The sequence below is a fragment of the Neomonachus schauinslandi genome, chromosome 6 (assembly GCF_002201575.2).
Source record: "Neomonachus schauinslandi chromosome 6, ASM220157v2, whole genome shotgun sequence".
Lineage (NCBI taxonomy): Eukaryota > Metazoa > Chordata > Mammalia > Carnivora > Phocidae > Neomonachus > Neomonachus schauinslandi.
Window position 1 is genome coordinate 112,287,282 of NC_058408.1, and position 19,612 is coordinate 112,306,893.

At 56.7% G+C, this 19,612-nt stretch overlaps 1 protein-coding gene across 1 annotated transcript in view; it reads right to left on the minus strand.

The window, feature by feature from the left end:
• GRID1 (glutamate ionotropic receptor delta type subunit 1) overlaps positions 1-12,579 on the minus strand; it is a 697,236-nt gene extending 684,657 nt beyond the window's left edge. Inside the window, exons 1-2 of the mRNA XM_044916514.1 lie at positions 12,501-12,579; positions 10,182-10,337 (exon numbers count right to left, since the gene is read on the minus strand). Of these exons, the coding sequence (XP_044772449.1) occupies positions 10,182-10,337; positions 12,501-12,579 (235 nt within the window). The remainder of the gene's footprint in view (positions 1-10,181; positions 10,338-12,500) is intronic.
• Positions 12,580-19,612: the final 7,033 nt, after the last annotated feature.

Here is a 19,612-nt window from a genome sequence, read left to right on the forward strand (position 1 = left end):
ACACTCACACACGCACACATACGCACACACTCACTCGTGCACACATCGTCACAAGCACACGTACCTGCACACACACGCACACATACGCACACAGGCGTGTGCACACGTATGCACTCACCCACACATGCACATATACACGCATACACATACACACACCCTTGTACACGCACATGCATACACAGGGCGGGGGTGCTCTGCCTAGATTCCATGGGATGCCCGAGGACCTCCTCGGCACTGCCCACCAGCCCACCCTCCCCCAGAGGTATGGCCACTGTGCCTGCCTGTCCCTGGAGGAACACTGGCCATAGGCGCCCTAAGCAGCCCCAGCTCAACGCTGTGAGCCATGCAGTGGCATGTGTCAGCCCTTGAGAGCCTTTATCAGGTACACAGGAGAAGCCCTGAGCCAGCCCTGAGCCAGTCCCGAGCTGAGGCTCCAGCTGGGGACTCAGGGACAGGGAGAGACGTACCCACAGGTTGGCAGCCTACAGGCCTCAGGGGCAGCCCACGGGGTTGTCTGGACCACAAGAGCCCCGGGAGAGGCAAGCGAGGGCAGGTGCCCTGGGAGCCAACAGGGACTGAGAAGCAGCAACAGTTGATGTCTGCTGCCATGACAAGGAAGGAAGGCAGCAAAACCTAGCTCCGAGCCAAGTCAGGGTCACCTCAGCTCCTGGCACCAGCCCCCTAAATGGACACCACCAAGACAAACACAGGGAGCCCAGACCACACCCCAGAAAATGGCCCTCCCTCTCTCGCCATGCCTCTGGGTCCTCAAACAAAACGACGAAGAAAGTCCCCAGCCCCAGTCTAGGAGCAGAGGCAAGGCAAGGCCTCAAGACTGAGCAGGAGGAACTCAAGGGAAGGAGACAGCCTACGAGGCCAGGCCAGGTCTGCAGGGGTTCAGGCCATGTGGGGCCAGCAAGTGGACAGGCTAAGCCAGAAGCCCCCGCCACAATGGGAGTAAGGATGGTGTCCAGCCAGTAAGGCCCATGCCTCTGCCCTGACTAGGGTGTTGGTGGCACCCAGGCAGGCCCAGAGACCAAGGGGTGTCATGTACCCTCGGCAGGGGCCCAGGAGGACAGAACAAATGGTGGCCAGGAGAGAGGGAAAACAAATGCCTACTGAGTATCCTATGTGCCACCGCACACACACTTAACCCCAGCACAAGGCTGAGCACACCTCTGCTGGGCACCCCATGGACCACTACTTGCTGAAAGCCTCCTTCTTGCCAAGGATACATCACCTCTCTAGACCTAGCCACACAATACCAAGGTGGCCCCACTTCACAGATGTTGAAACTAAGGCTCAGAGAGGGCAAGCGACCTTTCAAGACCACACAGCTAATCAGTCCCAGAGCTGGGATTTGAATCCGGACCTGCCTGACCCCTTTCCACCCATATGGAGCAGGCAGGCTGGGCCAGGCAGGCTGGATTCCAGCTGCTCCATGCGCTCGGACAGCAAGGCTGCAGCAAGATTGCAATCAGGGGTGACGACAGTCTGCAGGGTCCCCGAACAATGGCCCACATAGAAGGCTCCAGCTAGCCTCCATAGGAGCCATGTGGTCAACACCAACCTGCTTCCCTGCCCTCCTGGGACACCCAGAAAGGCCAGACTGAACCCTAAGGGCTGTAGGAAGTGGAAGGGAGCCAAGAGCCCCTTGGGACCACTCAGGTTGCCAATGTAACAAGCATCCCCACCTCTCTGCTTGGGCATTTCCTCAACTGACCCTTGAGCTGTCCTCTCTGTCGTCATTCCCAATCTTCCAGCTGAGGACACTGAGGTAACCTGCCCAGGGTCAAACCGCAGAGCAGGGACAAGAACCTAGGTCCCTGAGTGAGAGCACAAGGCTTCTTCTGCCCCCACCTTGGCTTCTGGGCACCACGTCCATTCCCGTGTGGAGGAGGAGGAGGAGGGCCAGGCCGAGCACTGGCCAGGAACAGGCACGGGGACAAGCTGCAGCGTCTGGCTGCCTCTGCCCGGGACCGGCGAAGGACAGGTGTGAGGCAGACAGCACCAGCCAGGGTCTGGCGGCAGGAGGGGGTACAGCCTGAGCTAAGGACCACCCTGGGGCCCCAGGTGGCAGTCCCTGCCTTCAGCCCCTGGGAGCCAGCCTCGCCCAGAGCTTGGACCCAGAAACAAATAGAAAAGGGCCATCTAATCACCGCCCAGCTACCCTGCCTGTGCTTCAGGCCCAGAAGGGAGAATCACGGGTCTTTCTCTTCCCAACCCATGGCCATTGGCCAGAAAACTGGGTGTTTATAGGTTGCAAGGAAGGTCTTTAGAGAACCCAGCTGACGGGATACTGGACACAGACCCAGCTGCCTTCCTGGACCCCATGCCTGTCAGAAAGGCCAGACCCCAGAGAAAGGGGCTGTCGCAAGCCAGCCCATGGCAGCGATGAGTGTCTGCCCTAGCCCAAAGCTGTCGGGAGAGAGAGCTGCAGCCGTGTGGGAAGGCAGGGGCGAAGGAGGCCTGGGCCAGGAGCAGGGGAACTCTGTGAGAGGAACTGCACCACAGGGAGCCCTGCCGAGGCCATGGGCAGCACTGACTTGCTGAAGTCTGGCCGCGGGGGCTCCCTGGGGTTGGGCCCGGCAATGACCAGGCCTGCATGCCCATCTTCACCTCACCACTTAGGAAGCAGTCAGCCCGAGTCTTCTGAGGCTGCGCCTTTCCCATCCATAGCTTACAGAGGACAAGGTTGGTAGACACAAGACTGCCTCTCTTTTGGGAGTCCAGAAGGGGCTGGGAACCCAGGCTCCCTGACTTCCCCTACACACACCAAAGCCCAGAACTTTCTGGGGCAGAGGGACAAGTAAATGAGTGGGCAGAGGGGAAGTGACAGGAGCCATGGCTTTGGCCCAACCAGGATCCAATACCTAAAACTGTTCTGGGTTTTTTGTTTCTTTGTTATTGTTTCAAGGAGTCACCAAGAAAATGGGAGGACTGTTTTGACATGAGTAAGTAGTTCTATCATTTGCCAAATACTAGTTGTCCCTCCTTCTGGGCACATAGTAGGACTGTGCTTCTTGGATCCCTTAAGACTAGCTGGAACCACATGACTGGTTTTGGCCAATAAGCTATACAGCAGAAGTGACACGTGTCCCCTCCGGGCTGAGACCCCCAAAGCTCTCTTTCCATGTGGCACGGCAACAGGCAATACTCAAGCTGAGTGGCCACCATGAGCCAAACTCCACGGTGACCAATGATGGACATACAGCATGAGCAGGAGATAAATTTTTGTGAGGTTAAGCCTCTGAAATGTTGGGATTGTTTGTTACTACAGCATAACTTAGTCTTCCTCGCTGACACAAGGGAACCACAGAACAACAGCAGCAGGCAGGGACCTGGGTAGCCAAGTCTAAAAAGATTCACACCCAGGCATCAGACTGGGTTATAGATGGTTTAGGAATAAGCAATGCAGACTAAATGTTCCAAGTTTTTAGGTGAGAGCATGTCCTCGTAGTGAAAAGGCCAAGTAAAGAAGGAAGATGGCTACTAGAAGAGACAAAGCGAGGGGATTTTTGACCTCGCAACTACAAGAATTTGGAAAGTGTCTATCTGCGCTTATAAGATAGAGCTCTGGGTGCTAGGGACAGTCTTAGCTGTCCTCCACAAGAAACCTGGAGAAATGGCCCCAACATGCTGCTTCAGATGGGAAGGCTGTTAAAGTCCCCAGGTCACCAGGCAAGGGAAGAGCAGCAGCTCAGAGGCAGCAGGAGGACAGGTGTCTCACTACGACCCACACACCTGGCATTAGGTGCCCATCTATTCACTGCCCGTTAAGTCCAACCTCCCAATCTACGGGTAAAGCCATGGCACTAGGGATACTAAAAGGAAGCCTCTAGAACCCAAAATACGAAGATGTGAATGAGGCAAGAGTATAGTCTATAAAGTGAGAGTGTGGGGGCGCCTGGGTGGCTCAGTCGTTAAGCGTCTGCTTTCGGCTCAGTCATGATCCCAGGGTCCTGGGATCGAGCCTCGCATCGGGCTCCCTGCTCCGCGGGAAGCCTGCTTCTCCCTCTCCCACTCCCCCTGCTTGTGTTCCCTCTCTCGCTGTGTCTCTCTCTGTCAAATAAATAAATAAAATCTTTAAAAAATAATAAAAAAATAAAGTGAGAGTGTGTGTGCATGTTTGCACACCCAGGAGAGACCCTAGAATGAAGAACTCTGGAGCCTGGGGAGCTCAGCTGAGGGAGGATGGCAGCCACTCCTTTATTTATCGCTCACAGGCTGGTGAGCAATCCAGAGGGGGGACTAGATGGTTCCGTGTCCCCAGCCCCCTTCTAGGGCGGGGCCGTCACCGCCTGCAGCCACGAAACCTTGCTAGCAGCAGCCCCTGCGGGGCCAGGAAGAGTGCCGTGCGCAGCCAAGTAAGACGGACTCTGCCAAGGCCGCGCCTGGGGCCCTAGGTGGGCACAGTGGATGACATGAGGGAGGCAGGAGGGTTTGAAGAACCTGCCCAGACAGAAAAGGAGGTACGGGCCCACGTGGTGGCACATGCATGGGCCTTACAGTCTGGCTCTTCAAAAAGCAGATTCCTCTGGGAACTTCCTCAGGAACCAGCAGCTTCCAGGCCCAGGGAAGATTGCCGATGCATCACCAAAGAGTGCGGGTAAGTCTGTGGAGGCCTGCAGGCTTACAGCATGCCATCTCCAGAGCAAGCCTGGGGGACATGGACACATGGCCCCAAGTTCCACGTGACCCTAGCGGGTCCGGCTAAGACGCAAGGAGGCCACTCAGTCAGCAGGAGAGCAGTCAGCCGTGCAGAAGACGGGGAAGAGGGGACCATGTGTGCTGGCTAGGACGACAGGTGTGCCAAGGCACCCGCAAGGATGCCCACATCCCAGTCCCCACAACTGTGACCATGTTAGGCTTTGTGTCAGAGAATTCAGGCTGCAGAGGGAATCAGCTAACTGTAAGGCGGGGAGGTTATCCTGGATTATCAGGGTGGGCCCAGTGCAATCACAAGGGTCCTGGGGAGAAGGAGGATGAAGAGTCAGAGATGGAGAAGGAGATGGGAGGACAGAGGTGAGACCAGGGTGATACTCTGTGAGAGGGACCCCACCCACCATCGCTGGCGGAAGACAGAGGAAGGGGTCCGGGAGCTGCGGAGGGTGGGCAGCCTCTGGAAGCTGAAAAGGCAAGAGAATGGATCCTCTCCTCGAGCCTTCAGAAGGAATCAGCCAGCTGACACCTGGATTTTAGCCCAGTGAGACCTGTATCAGGCTTCTGACATGCAGAATCGTGAGATGATAAATTTGTTTCTAACCAACTAAATTTGTGGCAAAATTTGTTTCAGCACCCCAGGGAAAATTAATACAGCCGAGTGGATGGGAACGATGGCGTGGGCCTACAGGCATCTTTACAATGTCACTAACCTCACATCAGGAGGACCCTGCCAGTGTCTCCGAGGCAGGGACCAATAGAGCCCCTCCCCGAGAGAAGGGGGTCTCCTAGCAGGTATAAAGGATTCGGCCTCACTGGCCATATCCTTCTGAACGGAAGCCAAGGAAGATGCCAGAGGCATCAAAGCTCAGGGAGGGAGACCTTCTAGCAGAATGTCCAGATACCAGCAGGCACATGAGGCGCAGGGTGACCCCCAGGAGGGACCAATATAAAATGCCCAGACTGTCAGATGGGCACCAACAAGCTCACTGTGTTTTATTTTCATTTTACTTCACTGTCTCATTGTTTTATTCTACGAACACCAAGCTATACTTGGGTAATTTTTACCCTGTCTTCCTAAAACACTTTTGCGCTTATTGTAACTAAAAGGAATATTACCTCACAATGTTTCTTCTTTCTTCCTCTTCCCTAACTTGTTATCTTTCCACTCTATGACAGGTATGTCTACATTATAACCAATAACCCAAGTCCTTTACTTACAGTACAAGATAACTCTGTGAACAGAGAAGACTCTTGTTCAGCCGGCTCTTTTATGCATTTACTCATTTATATAATCTCCTTCAGCAAATACTTCAGAACAATATGAAATTTTTTTATTTGACAAATTAGTATTTCTTCTAGGACCCAGAAAGCAAATTTTCACTGTTAAGATGGACTTTGCCAACTAAATCTAAGACACAACATTTTAAATATCACTATAGTGTCGACACTTGCTAACTTTAAATCCTCATCAAATGCATTTTATTAAATGTGACCCATGCTTTTACATCAACTGACCGAGTATCTCAAAAGGTAGCCAGCCTGTCAGGAGCTTGTTTAAAATCAGCCTGAAGAAATTATAGGTATAAATCTCAGGACCAACAAATCGAAGCAGAGTCTCTTGTTCTCTTCAGCGATACGTAAGCATATCTCAGCATATAAATGATTCCATTTTTTAAAAAATAGTCTTGAATATCGTAAAATATATGCAACCACTAAGAGTAGCGTTTACACGTACTTTGCAACAATTTCAGAAAAAGCCAATAAGACATTAAATTTAAAAAAAAAAAAAAGGCTATCCAGCTGAACAGAATGGGGTCTCTCAGCACTTACAAAATACAGTGAGTGAAAAAAAGACTAGAAGGAACTAACTGGTAAAATTCTGAACGATTTCTGTTCTCCCTCATGATGCTTTCCTGTACCTTCCATATTCTATACAATGAGCATGCACAGCCTTTTCCTTTTCCACATTTTTTAATTGATTCATGCTCACTGTAGCGATGCATTTCTTTTATAATCAAGGGAGAAAATGTTTAGTGAAATGCTGAAAATGAAAAGGTCAGCGAGAGTCTGCTCTCAAGGAATTCACCAGCTTAAGAAATGATGCAGCTGGAAATATCAAGAGCCTCAAGAGAAGCTGAGATGGATTCACAGTTGGGTCAAGGGACAAGGAGGGAATTCGTGTTTACTAAACACCTACCACAGGCCTTCTGTAGACAATTTATACATGTCTCATCTCATTTAATCCTCACGATAATCCCACTTGCTAGATACTATGGTTGGTCCCTTTTAGCAGGTATGTGAACAGAAGCTCAAAGCAGAGCTAGGACACCCCCCCCGGAATCACACTACACATGAGGCAAGACGAATGTGAACCTGGTTTCTTGGGCTCCAGCAACCAATCTTTTGTCCCTGTATGGTGCTGCCATTTGGGCCAAAGTGGGGACAGCATCACCTCAATCCCAAACCCACTGGGGGTCCACTGGGAGCTTGTACAGTCCACAATGGAGACTGAACCCCAGTGCACCTTTGCCCTCCATCCGTGTCCAGTCTCCATCAAGAAGTCCTTTCCTTTCCCACCCAAACTTACCACCCACGGCCAGCTGCAATGACTGTCCAGGCCCAGGAGAGAGAGAAGATATCCACCAAGCAGGACCACGCCACAGGGCGGACAGCATCCCAGAGCACAGAGGAAGGACATGCAGAGAGCTGAGTGCCTGCCCAGCTGAGCCCCAGGCTAGGGAGAAGGAGCCTCTGAGCACCAGCCCCCTTGAGGGGCTGGCTGCTCCTGTCCCTTGTAGACATCCAAGGGCTGTGCAAGGTCACAGGATACCAATATGGATTTCTGCCCACACAGCTCATCAGTTGAAAGCATGTGCCAGCCTTAACCAGCACACACTCTGGTCAGTATCCTTCTTCCTGGATGGCATCAGATGTCCCTCAGTCACCACAATCCAACTCCCTACTTCTGGATGGGTACACACACTCCCTCTCACACCCTCTGAGACTGTCATCCTGCCATCCCTGGAGCCTGAGACATTTTTCCAATCATAAAAATAGAGAAACTGAGATCCCGAAAAGCAAGATGTCAACCCGAAGAGGCCCCTAGACGGAGCCCTGCGTCTCCAGCACAAAGGTACACTGGGGCCTGACGACTGGATGGCCCACAGACAGGTGTGTTTCGTTTGGCTTGTACTGTGTTGTTTAAATTGCTTGATTAGTTGACAACAGTTAGAAATCAGATTTTACATTAAAGTCCAGATTGGGGGGGGGGGGGCTCCTCTCAAAAAGATTAAAAAATCAGCACATCTACAACACTAGGATTTTCATTCCCAAATGGCAAAATCGTCTAAAGCTGTGTAACAGCTGCTCTTTTGAATAGCAATGACCTCTCTGGACCCCACGCTCCAGGCCCTGCAGAGTCCAGCTGCCCGGTGGGCCGACGTGTGTTACCTGCCTGAGACTGTAACCCTGGGCAAGAGCATTATCTTCACTCCCTAGGGACCTGCTGATGGGAGAGGGGGTGGGTGTGGGGGGTTGGGCATCTTCAGGAGCAAAATGAATGAGCATGGAACACTCCACAGGGCAGAGGGGAAGCCAAAGGACGCAAGGTATGTCAACAGGGGATGTGGAAGAGCTGAAACGGCATGGGGAAAACACAGGCAGGGTCCCCAGCACGCTGTGAGCCCCTGAGCACAAGAAACACACGTGTCCACCTGTGTCCTCAACTCCCAAGCACAAAGAATGACTGTCCACAGAGACAAATGTGTGGAAACAGTATCAAAGGAGCAGGGGCACTGTCAAAATTGTGATATGTAACTGGGTCAGTCGGTGTCACCTCCGATTCCCATCCCAGGTAGGATCATTTCTCCCTAAGGCCCCCCTCTCTGTGGCTGGAGCCCACACCAAGGAAGTGTGAGGCAAGCACACAGAAAAGCAGTCCAGGGGTGGGCCATGTGGGGGCAGGGACTGCTGGTAGGCTACTCAGACACCAAAGGACAGGGATTCCCCATACCTCAATGGACATTGGACAATGGACATCTGCCCAGGCTAGAAGCAGCAGTCCCCATGATAGGAAACAGCAGCCTCACCCACTTGCAGCTACTCCAAAAGCACACCCAGAACTCTAGGTCTGTACACGCACCTTGGGCCTTCAGGGCTCACAGCTGGGGCTTCCCCTCCTCTGCGGCACCCAAGAATAGAAGACTACCAAAGACTTTCTTCTAGCACAAGGTTCTCCCCAGAAAGAACGCTGGTCTTCTGGACACAGATCAGAGACTTCACCGAATCACCCTACCCTCGCCCATACCCAAGGGCCCAGCAGCCAGTATATAACCCAAAGGCAGCAGAAGGACTCTGGGCTCAGTGACTGGGGCAATGGAGGTGGGGAGTGGGGGATGGGGGAGCTGGCCTGGAACCCCGAGCCAGCCCACTTCCTCCCTATACCCACTGTGCTGTCAGTCCCTCCTGGCAGGAATCCCTGCATCCCCTGCCACCAGCTGTGCCTCCTATCCTCACACTCCAGGGCAAGGGCCTCTGAGTCAACCCACGGATATGGGGAGCAAGGCAGAGGAGAGGAAAAGGTACCTGGGCTAGGCAGATGCCAGGAGTGTGGAAAGAGTGTTGGGCCCTAACCAGGAAGGTGGCTGGCAGTATGCGGGAGGAACTCGGGTTCCAGAACCCAGCCTCGAGCCAGATGACAGGGAAGGCAAAGAGTGACAAAGGGACAACAGAGGCTGCCGCTGTGGCGAACGCCCGCGCCGAGCACCTGTTGCCCCCGCCGGCGGGTCCGACCCGAGGCAGAGGCTGCCGGCCTCACTGGCTCGGACTAGGATTCCCCGAAGCCAGCCCGGCCCAACTTCTTTCCTTTCCTGGTCAAACAGCGCCCACCTCTGGCCCAGGCGACAGCGCCTCCGCCCGCGGCAGGGACAACGAGAAAGAAACCGGCTCCTCCAAGCCGGAAGGAGGAGCACGGCAGAGACACGTGGGGCCGAGGCACTGAGTGGCCGCGGGGCGCGAAATGCGGCGCGTATCGGGTTGTGCTGCGGAGAGGGGAGACCTCGGGCTCGCGCGCCAGGCGCTCGTCGCTTGGGGACTAGGAAGACCCCGGCCCCTGGAGGTCAGGAGCGGTGCACCCACGCAGGTACCCGGCACGCAGACACGCCCACCCGCAAACACCCAAGAAACAAAGACGGCCCTGAGCCACACACGCCTGCGCGGGCAGCGCGGGGCGCACAGACGCACCCACCGAGCCGGAAGAGAACCGCTCAAGCCCGAGACACGCCAGGCAAGGAGCCCAGCTCGCCGCGCTCACAAGCTCTCGGCTCCAGCTCCCCCAAGCAGAGCACTCCCCGCGCCACCGTTCGGGGGGTCGGGGAGGACGCGCGCACCGTGCGTGGGACCGCGGCTGCCCAGGAGCACAAGGGGCTCCCGGCGGCCGAGCCCGTCGCAACCCCGTGGGTCTCCACGCCTCCTGGCAGGCCGCGGCTCTATCAGGCCTGCGCGCCGAGGCCGCTCACCTTCCTGCACCGCCTGGAACGGGTTGTTGGCCTCGATGACCTTGATGGAGTAGGTGATCTTCTCGCTCTGCAGGATGTCATCGTTGAGGCTCAGGTCGGATACGGCCAGCTGGAACACCCTGTCGTCCTTGGCCGCGTTCTCCTCGAAGATGGCACCTGGAGGAGAGGAAGGGTCAAGACCTGGCCGAAAGAGCTCTCCCTCCCCACCCCACCCCACCCCCCACCCCCGTCTTGGCCCTCAGGTCATGGTGCTAGCAGGTTAGCTGGTTGTCTGATGGGAGTTTCAGACTAGGGTTTCAGCTTGACAGGATAGAGTAAGGCTTTCTTCGGTCAACCAGAACAGGAATGTGTCCCCCCCACACAGAGCCATGTGCACACAGTTGACATGAGTTACACATGCACATGGCACATGCTGCCACCAGGTCACACACGTGTCTTGCAACCAAGCCACCTCATGTCCTGGGCCATACCCCACACAACGGACTGAGCCAAGCTGGGGCGGCCTCAGGCAACACCCAAATGCCCTGATATGGCCCCATGAATCCCATCGCAGGAGCCAGAAAGTTCCCCCTGCAGGGCAATGTCCCCCCTGGTCCCAATCCCAAGATGGAATGATGACTTCCTTCTGCCCTGAGATTCCCCCTTTGAGAGAAGCTGAGCAAGCAGGTCCCCAGTGAGTTTGCTGCACCTGGGGGCTTCTTTACACAGATGCTTTGGAAGACCAGCAGGTCAGTCCCAGCCTGGCTCCCTGAGCACCAGCTCCTGCTCTCCATCCCTCCCCACTTCTTCTTCCTGCGGTGTATGTGGGAGAAAAGGGAACTGTACCCTAGAACCCTTGCCTTCAGACCCAGGAGGGCTGAGGAGCTCATAAGATACCGCTCTTGAAAGGGCCTTCTAGAACCGCGAACATCTATCTCCAGGGCAGCCTCCGGCTGGCCCTTTACGCGCTTAGCACTGCCTTGGCCGACTCTGCGCTTCCAGCGGAGATCGGTGCGATTCGCCAGAGCCTGGCCCCGCAGCCTGGGCAACTCAGGAGTCTTCCCTCATCCTCGCCAGGCCCCGAGGGTCCCCACGGTCCCGGGGCTGGGCCCGATGATCCCCGAGCTCGGGACTGGGCGGGAGGAGGGAGGCCCCGGGGCCACGTTACACCCAGAGCCGCAATGCTGACCGCGAGACCCGAGACCCCCCTCCCCCCGAGTGGGAAGCAGGTTTGGCGCCCGGCCACTGCGGGGGGCGTTGCAGCTCACCAAGCCCAGGCCTAGTCACTCACCACCCCTCCCCGCCCCCAAGCCCCCGCCCCGCCTGTCCCATCATCCCTGCCTTCTCACACCTCCCAACCCCCAGTTTCTCTGTGCTCGCTGGTCTTTCCCAACTTCCGGAAAGGCGACTGCAGAGGGGCTCCCCCAAAGCAACCGCTCTCGGGCCCGCAACCCGGCCCAACTTCCTGGGATTCCTCCCCTGTTGCCACCAACTCCCACACACTCCCCCTCCGCGCGCCCCCTCCTCCTCTCCTCTATCTCATCTTCTCTCCTGCTTCTCTCCCTCCATCCATCTCTTCCCGCTCAGCGCGCACACACACTCCTCCCCACCCCCGCCGCCCACGCTCCTTCCCCCGGCTCCCACCACCTGGACAGTCTGCCAGCCCCCAAGACTTGGACCACGGGAAACTCTGGGACTGTCCAGGATTGGGCTGCAGTCGCCACAACCAGATACACAAACACCCACACATATACCGAGAGATACACAGACACACACCGGGGAAACAGGCAGACACTGTGTCCACTCTAACAGGCTGACAGTCGTGCACGCACCAACACAGGCTCAGATGGACCCACACATCCCAACGCCCTCTCGCAGTGACACCAACACGGTGCCAGGCGCACACACAGTGATACACGCTGACAACACCCACCCACCCACATTCACACACGGTTCCGGTCGGGCCTCTTTGATCCTGCCCTGCCAACTTGGCGAGACCCAGGGCCGTGTCCGCCCCCTACCCCCGCTGCTCCGAGCACGCCGACGGCCCAGTCGGGGGCGCGGGTCTGGACGCGCGTCCAGCCCCGGGTTCCCCGCAGCCGCGGCCCTAAGTGTCGGCAGAGGCCGCAGGGATTGGAGCCCCGGGGAGCGGCGAAGAGCCCGCGGGAGCGCGGCGCGGCCCCTGCACAGCTCCTCCGCGGGGCGGCGCGGCGCGGCCCTTCGGGGGAGCACCGCCCGCCGAGCCCCTCGGCCCGGGGAACCGCCAAGTTTGGACGCCGCGCACCCCCTACGCCGCTGTGGCCCCCGCCCAGCCTCTGCCCGACCGCCCGCCGCGCTCACCGATGTGGATGATGGAGTCGGCCCGCACCGACACGCACTGGCATATCCAGGGGAGAAGCCACAGCGTCAGCGCTTCCATGTCCCCCTGGCGCGCGGCTCATCCGCCCGGGCCCGGGGCGAGGCCGAGGGCAGCCCGGAGCGGGGAGGCGCCGGTCCGGGTGCAGTCCCGGGCCGCTCCCCGGGAGAGCCGAGCCCGCCCGTGCGTCTTCTCCCGCGCGCCCGCCCCTGCGCCCTGCGCCCGCCCCAGCCCAGCCCAGCCCAGCGCGGTCGGGCTCCCGCTCCCGCTCCGGTGGCGGCTGCGGCGGCGCTGGCAGCCCGAGCCGAGGCCGGTGAGGCGGCGGCGGCCCGCGGCGGCGGCGGCGGCTCTTCCCGCGGCTTGGGCGGCTTCGCAGGCGGGGTAGGCGGTGGCGGCGGCGGCCCGGCCGGCGCGGCGGCTCCGGGCTCGCTGTGTGTCTGAGCCCCGGCGAGGAGCGAACTGCGGAGGACGCCCCCTCCCCTCCCCCTCCCCCTCGGCTCCGCTCCCCCTCCCCTCCCTGCCCGCCTCCCTCCCCTCCGCCCTCCTCTCGGCCACGTGACTGCGGAGCCTCAGCCTCGCCGCGCGGCGCTTGCCCGCTCGCGGCTCGGAGGGGGCGCCCGGTGCTCCGCGCTCCCGGTCCGGGGGACACTCGGGGGCCGGCATGGCAGCGGGGGCCAGCCGAGTCTGTGGCGCGCAGAGACTTGGCGGCCCTGGGTCTTGTGCCCACCGTTCTCCGGGGGCGGGAGGATGGAGAAGGGTCGGCCACCGACTGCCCTCGGGGGATCCCGGAGCCTCCGCCGACCTCAGCCGAAGAGCGTCTCGGGCCATGCCCCCCGCCTCGGGCAGAGAGCCCCTAGCGGAGCCGCACCGGGGGTAGCCGAGAGAGAGGCGGGGCGGGGCGCTGAGCCAGGCACCGGGATGCAAGGGGAGCCAAAGGGGACCGGACGCGGCCGAGCGTCGCGGAGCAGAGCCTCGGCCGCGGCTCGAACCCTAGCTAGCCGCGCGGACCTCGGCAGGAGCCCATCCCCCGCCCCGCGGGCCCAGCGCTCAGCCGGGAGTCGGGCAGGAGGCTCGGACTCTGAAGCCTAATTCATGGCCGGAAACCGGCGCAGCCGTGACCGCGGCGCCTGGACGTGAGGAGCCTTCCAAGCGGCCGGCGTACTCAGACTCCCACTCTGCACGGAGCCTTCACGCGGGAGCCCGGGCGGAGAGCCCGCTGCTGGCGGCCAGCGCCGAACCGAGCTCTCTCCGCCGCCTGGCGAATGCCTCCGGCCGGCCACCACCAGATGCAGCGTTAACCAGTCTGGGCTCAAGCCTGGGAGGAGGTGGCAAGCCGGACGCGCAGCTCCCGCACCCCCAAGTCCCAGACGGCTGGGCTCCACGTGGCACACTCAAGATTTCCGGGAGACAACTGAGCCTTCCCGGACCCCGATTCCGCGGAAGCTCGGTCTGGGCGCGCCTGGCAGAGCCTCGTGCAAGGGGCCTCTCTAGAAAGCCCGGGAGCGCCCCTCGGCCCGGTAGTCCGCCAGCGCGAAGGCTCCTGCCGTTCCCGGCTCCGGGCGTGAGAGACTTGGAGAGGCTTAGCAGCGGACCTTGGCTGGAACTCCCTGCGCAGTGGGAGAGGTGGACACCTAAACAGATCATTGGAAGATGTGGCGAGGACCCTGAATGAGCCATGTATGCGCGTGGGCAAGCATGGGAGGAAGAGCCAGGGATGGCTTCCTGGAGGAGGTGACAGTTCTAAAAGCTTAGTGGGGGTTACCAAGGGAGAAGAAAGAGAGGCCTACAGGCATTTAATGCTGGTTATCCAGCCAAGGCAGGAAGATAAAGAATTTAGTGTGTGTGTGCATGCGTGTGTCTCTCTCAAGCAGCCAACCACGGAGGAGTCATTGACAAATGTTACTTTGGAAAGGTGGGGGAGGTGGCTGTGCAAAGAGGGCCAAGTACAAGCTTGGAGAGCAATGAGGCAACCCTTGCAGTGGCTGATGGGGCTGACTCAGCTGGGTGGGGGCAGCCTGGTGGAGAGGAGAAGCTGGGTTGGAGAAAGAGCAGGGAACCACATGAGCAGGCAAGGTGGCTTCCAAGAGGAGGGGCCCCTGGGCAAGAAAAAAGGAATGACCATGCGGGCAGGAGGCTGGGGGTGGTGCCCACACAAATGCATGTCCTCAAGAAAATTTGTCTTTAGGGCCTTGAGTTATAAAATATGCCCCACCCAGCCTCTTCAACATCCCCCCATCCTCATTCTCTCAAAATTCTACCATTCATTGGCCAAAAAGTTATAGAAAGAAGAGAAACAAAGGATGTATTTTATTATGTAACAATTTGGTTCTGTTGGGACTGCCTCCACCTTGGAAAGATAGTGAGTTGATCACCAATAGAGGCTCAAATCTGAGGTCAAGAGTCATAAGGTCAGGGATCACCAAACTCACTTGTTTGGGCCTCTGGAGTGTGTTCGTAAAGTATGTGATGCTTCTAACTTAGAAGTTTTCTTGATGTATGTTGTGCTAAGGGAGAGCTAGGATGATTGCAGTGGGAAACTCCTCAAGACCCCCCCCCTTCAAAATATTAAGAAAACAACCTACCAACCCACACAGTTTTGAAGAGACTTCTACCAGTTTCTAGTTTGGATGATGATGAGGTTCCTCTGGTTTGGGACCTGGGTGTTGTGACTCCAGTTGGAATCCCCTGGAATCTGTTGGCCTGGGGCAATCTCCCTTCCTGCCCTCGGTCCCCCCTTCCCCTCTACCTCCCACAGATGCTCATCTTCTTCACCATCCCCGGATGCTCATCTTCTGGTGCTCATACTCCTACACTACCAAGCCAGCTTTCCCTGCCAGACTCGAATGGCCTGGGTTACACTTGCCTGGCCACACAGGGAACTCTGCACAGGTCACATTTCTCCTGGAGCTGGGAGGCAGGCCCAGAGATCACTTGCCCCTGTGCACACCCACCTCTAGGCAAGACTTTTAATCTTCTTTGCCACCTGAGGTTGGGACTGCCAGGTTCCAGGGACACTGGCTATTATGGGGCTTTATCAGGCTCATCAAACTCTTAATTACTTATTGATCCCAGCCAGCCTAGTCCCTTTAAGTCCTGATAACCTCTGGGACTGCAAAAGCTGCCTCCCCAAAACCAGGCTCCTGGAGAAGCAACTTTACCTCATGAGCAAGTTCACCCCTACTGTGATAACTTGGCTGAAGAAGATAGATTGGCAAGCTTGGGTCATGTGATGCATACCCATTTCACAGAGGGGGAAACTGAGGCTCAGTGAAAGGAGTGAGTGACACCCAAGGCACCAGGCCAGTTGCTGGCAGACCCAGGACTCAGTCTTCTTGGTTTGCTCCTAACTACACAAAGATGTATTCACAGAAATTAAAACTGAGTCAAAAAATCCTTTTGCACAGAGTTCAGCCAATACAGGTGACTACTCTTACTAAAAAGATCTTCCATTATACTGATTCTAATTACATTTCTTTAGCATTTACCACATGTGGGCACTGTGCCCGGCACCCTACACCTTACCTATGAGGTGGCATTCCCATTTTGCATACAAGGAAATAAAAAGGATGCAAAAAGATCAATTGCCCCATCAGGAATCTCAGATGGAATGCTACTAGAAGTCAGCAGTTTATTGCTGAAGCTACAGACAAAATGTCAAGACAGAGGCCATGGTGGTCCGCTAGGAAACCACGATCATTGTAACTTAAAGCTTTGTCATTCCAGAAATGCAGATGTCCCCCTTCTCAGCCATCTTCTTTCTTACCCCAGCTAATAACTGTACAAAGGAAGGGCTGGCTGGAATCCTGACACTCCCAGGTGCCTTTCCCCTGGCACAGTCCCTGAGAAGCTGCCTGCTCGATGTAGATCCACGGCTGCCTAACCGCTGCCGAGGTGCCCCTCCCCACTCATGTTTCCTCCTAGAGAGCCCCCAGATGAGACATGACACTGTACCCTGAAAAACTGCCTTCCACTCTCCCTCCAGCATAGAGCCCACCTGGGGTTTCTAAGACAATTCAGCCTAGGCCCCACATGAAACTTATTGCTGGCAAGAAAGACCAAGGCCCGGCCATTCTCTGCAGGCTTTGGCACAAAAGACAAGGTCTCCCAAGTACACTAGGAGGAGGCCAACCCAAGTCCTGAGGTGATCTCCCCGGGGTGGGGTCAGCCAGCATCTTAGAAGGGCCAGGCTTGGAGCCCTACAGCCTGAGTTCCAGGCTGGGCCCTACCCGTGGGCTCCAGGAAACCCTGCCTCTGCCAGGATTCTGAACTCAGAAAACCTCACCCTGGCCCCTCTTAACCCACTGGGTTTTTCTTTAAAAAAAAAAAAAAAAAAAAACACCTTTATTTATTGTTTATTTCTCCCCCTTTCCCTCCATAGCGTCTTTGGCTCTCCCGTTGTATGTCAGTTGTCCATCTCTCCTTTGTCTTCCTCGCCCCTTCTTGCCAACCTCTCTCATCTCATTTTCACTGTTTCTCAGCTTGTATTTATTTTATTTGATCTCCTTTTATATTACCATATTTTTAATTTTATTTTTACTCTTGGGTATCCTCATGGGTTTTTACTTTCAATTTCCCAAGCCGACAATCTTTTGCCTCACTCATTCTATTATCTGAGGCTTCTATGCATTTGCTCTTTGGTTTTCCTGAGGTTGAGGGTGGGGGAGTGGCGCCACCAGGGAAGGACCCCCTGGTGGGCCCCCGCCCCCCCCCCCCGCCACACTCAGCTGCTGCACCCTTTCCAGGTACCCTCGCCACCCCACTACCAAGTGCAGGCACCCGTGGCTGGCAGCCGGGGTAGGGGAGGGCTTTGCTTGCCGGAGCCCTGCCCTGTGAGGAGGAAGAAAACCATACGTAGTGTGTCCTCCCCAGATAGAGCACCTTATTTTTGCAGGATAAGGACCCCTCTTTATCCCCATTATACAGTAGGAAACCGGCACCCAGGTCAGCGTGCTCAGTCTGCTTCAAACCAAGGTAGTCCAAACAGTTACCTGTGTGAAAAGTTGCTTCCTTCAAAAAAAAACAAGCTGGACCACAGAGGTCTGGTCCCTGGACCCAGGCTCTCCAGGCAGGGCGGGTGACAGAACCAAACACCAGCTCAGGCCCATCTGGGGCTCTCAGACTGACATCCAGGGTTCGTCTTGGCCCCCTGGGAGGCCAGCAAGGTCCGTCCTTTCCTTAGGCCCCTCCGAAGATCAGACGAGGCAGGGTGAAGTTTGCACAAAGGCATTACCACCTGCCAAGGGAGAGCAAAGGGAAGGAAGGCAGGCTCCCAGGAAGGATCCCTGTGACCTGTCATCTTAGTCCCAGGCCTTGGGGCAGCCTGAGCCCCAACCTCCCCCAAAGCACTGACCCTCCAGGTGTGCATTCCCCAGCCTGGATCTAGGAGGTTCTTCAGAGGAGGCTCAGGGCCTCTGGGGCTCTAGACCCACCCCACTTCCTATGTCTTGCATGTGGGTGCTCTGGGTCCGTTACATGTAAGGAAAGCGTTCTGCAGCTGAGAGTCTTAAGGTGTGAAAACCACCACCCCAAGGAGTCCCTCCCTGAGCACAAAGCCCCTGCTATGTTGCTTGTTGGAGTCCCTGCTTCCCAGCTACAAGGACTGGGGAGGCTTTTCCCTCTTTCCCCAGCCCCCATGCCTGGGCTTTTTTACATTTGTGAGAACTCCCAATTCCCCAGGTAGGACCAAGCAGCAGGGAATGGCACCCTGGCCTGTCTGTCCATCCCCAGAGCCAGACTCAGGGTTCCATCCCATCATCAGCCACTGTCCAGGGCTTCAGATCCAGAACATGGAGCTCCACAGATGCCCCTTGTCCCTCCCGCCACCGCCCAAGTCTCCTCCCACCCCTGCCATCTGCTGCAGTGGGCTCCATGCAGGTGGAGCTGAGACCGTGAGCTGAGTTACAGAAAAGGTACACGTTGCAAGCAGAGCAAACAGCAAGAGGGAAAGAGTGGAGGGAGAAGCACATAAGGAATGCAGAGGGGAGAGGACATGAAGGAGGAGTTGGTGGAATGTCAGAGTGGTCCTGGTTTGAGATACTGAGACCAGACTCACTGGTTCCCAGACACACCTCTACAGAGCAGCACCCTGGGGCGGCTCCATGGCCAGAAATGTGTCAACCATTGTGTCTTCAGTGAGCATCCTGGGGAAGCCAGAAGGCACTAATCTGCAATGGAGAGTCAAGACAGAGGGGTGAGTGAGATCCTTGTCTCCCTGGCCACCAGGAGCTCACAGGAGACTCTCCAACCCTGGTTCTGCAAAGGACACGCTGTGCCAGTCACATGTCCTCCCCAGGGATAGGGCTGCAGGTGTTCGCAGGTGAGATGAGGCTCCCTAAACCCCCGATCTGGCCTTCTTCGCATCTGCGATGGGGTACCCAAGTGTGAACCTACACACGGGGTTGCAGACTGGGAACTACATGGTGGAGACCCCAGCCACTTTGTTAAGTGAATGTGAGAGCCCACCCCATCCCACCTCATCCCATCCTAAGCCAAGTACAGCCCAGCAGCTCCCACCAACCTGGGCCTGCTATCTCTCAGAGCTGAGCCCCCCATTTTCCCAGGGGAGCAGGGATTAGGGAAAATGCATCTGCCTGGAGCCCTGGTTCATCTGGCAGATAACCCCTTCCCCCAACCCAGGCATCCTGCTAGAAACAACCCCTAACAGATCAGAACACCCTGCTTATGGACACACCTATTTCCATGAGAAGGTTTTCTGGCCTATAAACCTCTTCTTTTATCTGGAGATGAAATGAAATTGTGATTGATTTTTTTCTAGTCTGGTTGTCATGACGCATTTAGCACCCTGTAAACCCGAAGGATGAAGGTGCTACCTCCCAGGGATGTTCCTGGGGACTTGGCTTGGAGCAGGGGCTGCCCAGTGCTATTCTGGATGAGATGGCGAGATAGCCCAGGCCCTGGATCCACTGCTAATGTGCTGTGCAACCTTGGGCAAGGTCCCTAACTTCCCAGAAACTCGTCTGGAAAATAGAGAGCCCCAGGGTTTTGGTGGGGAAACAAGAGAGGGAGTAGGAGGGCGCAGAAGCCCCAAGGGGAGGCTCCCAGGGGAGGAAGGGAGCCTGCATGTGTCTGTGTATCT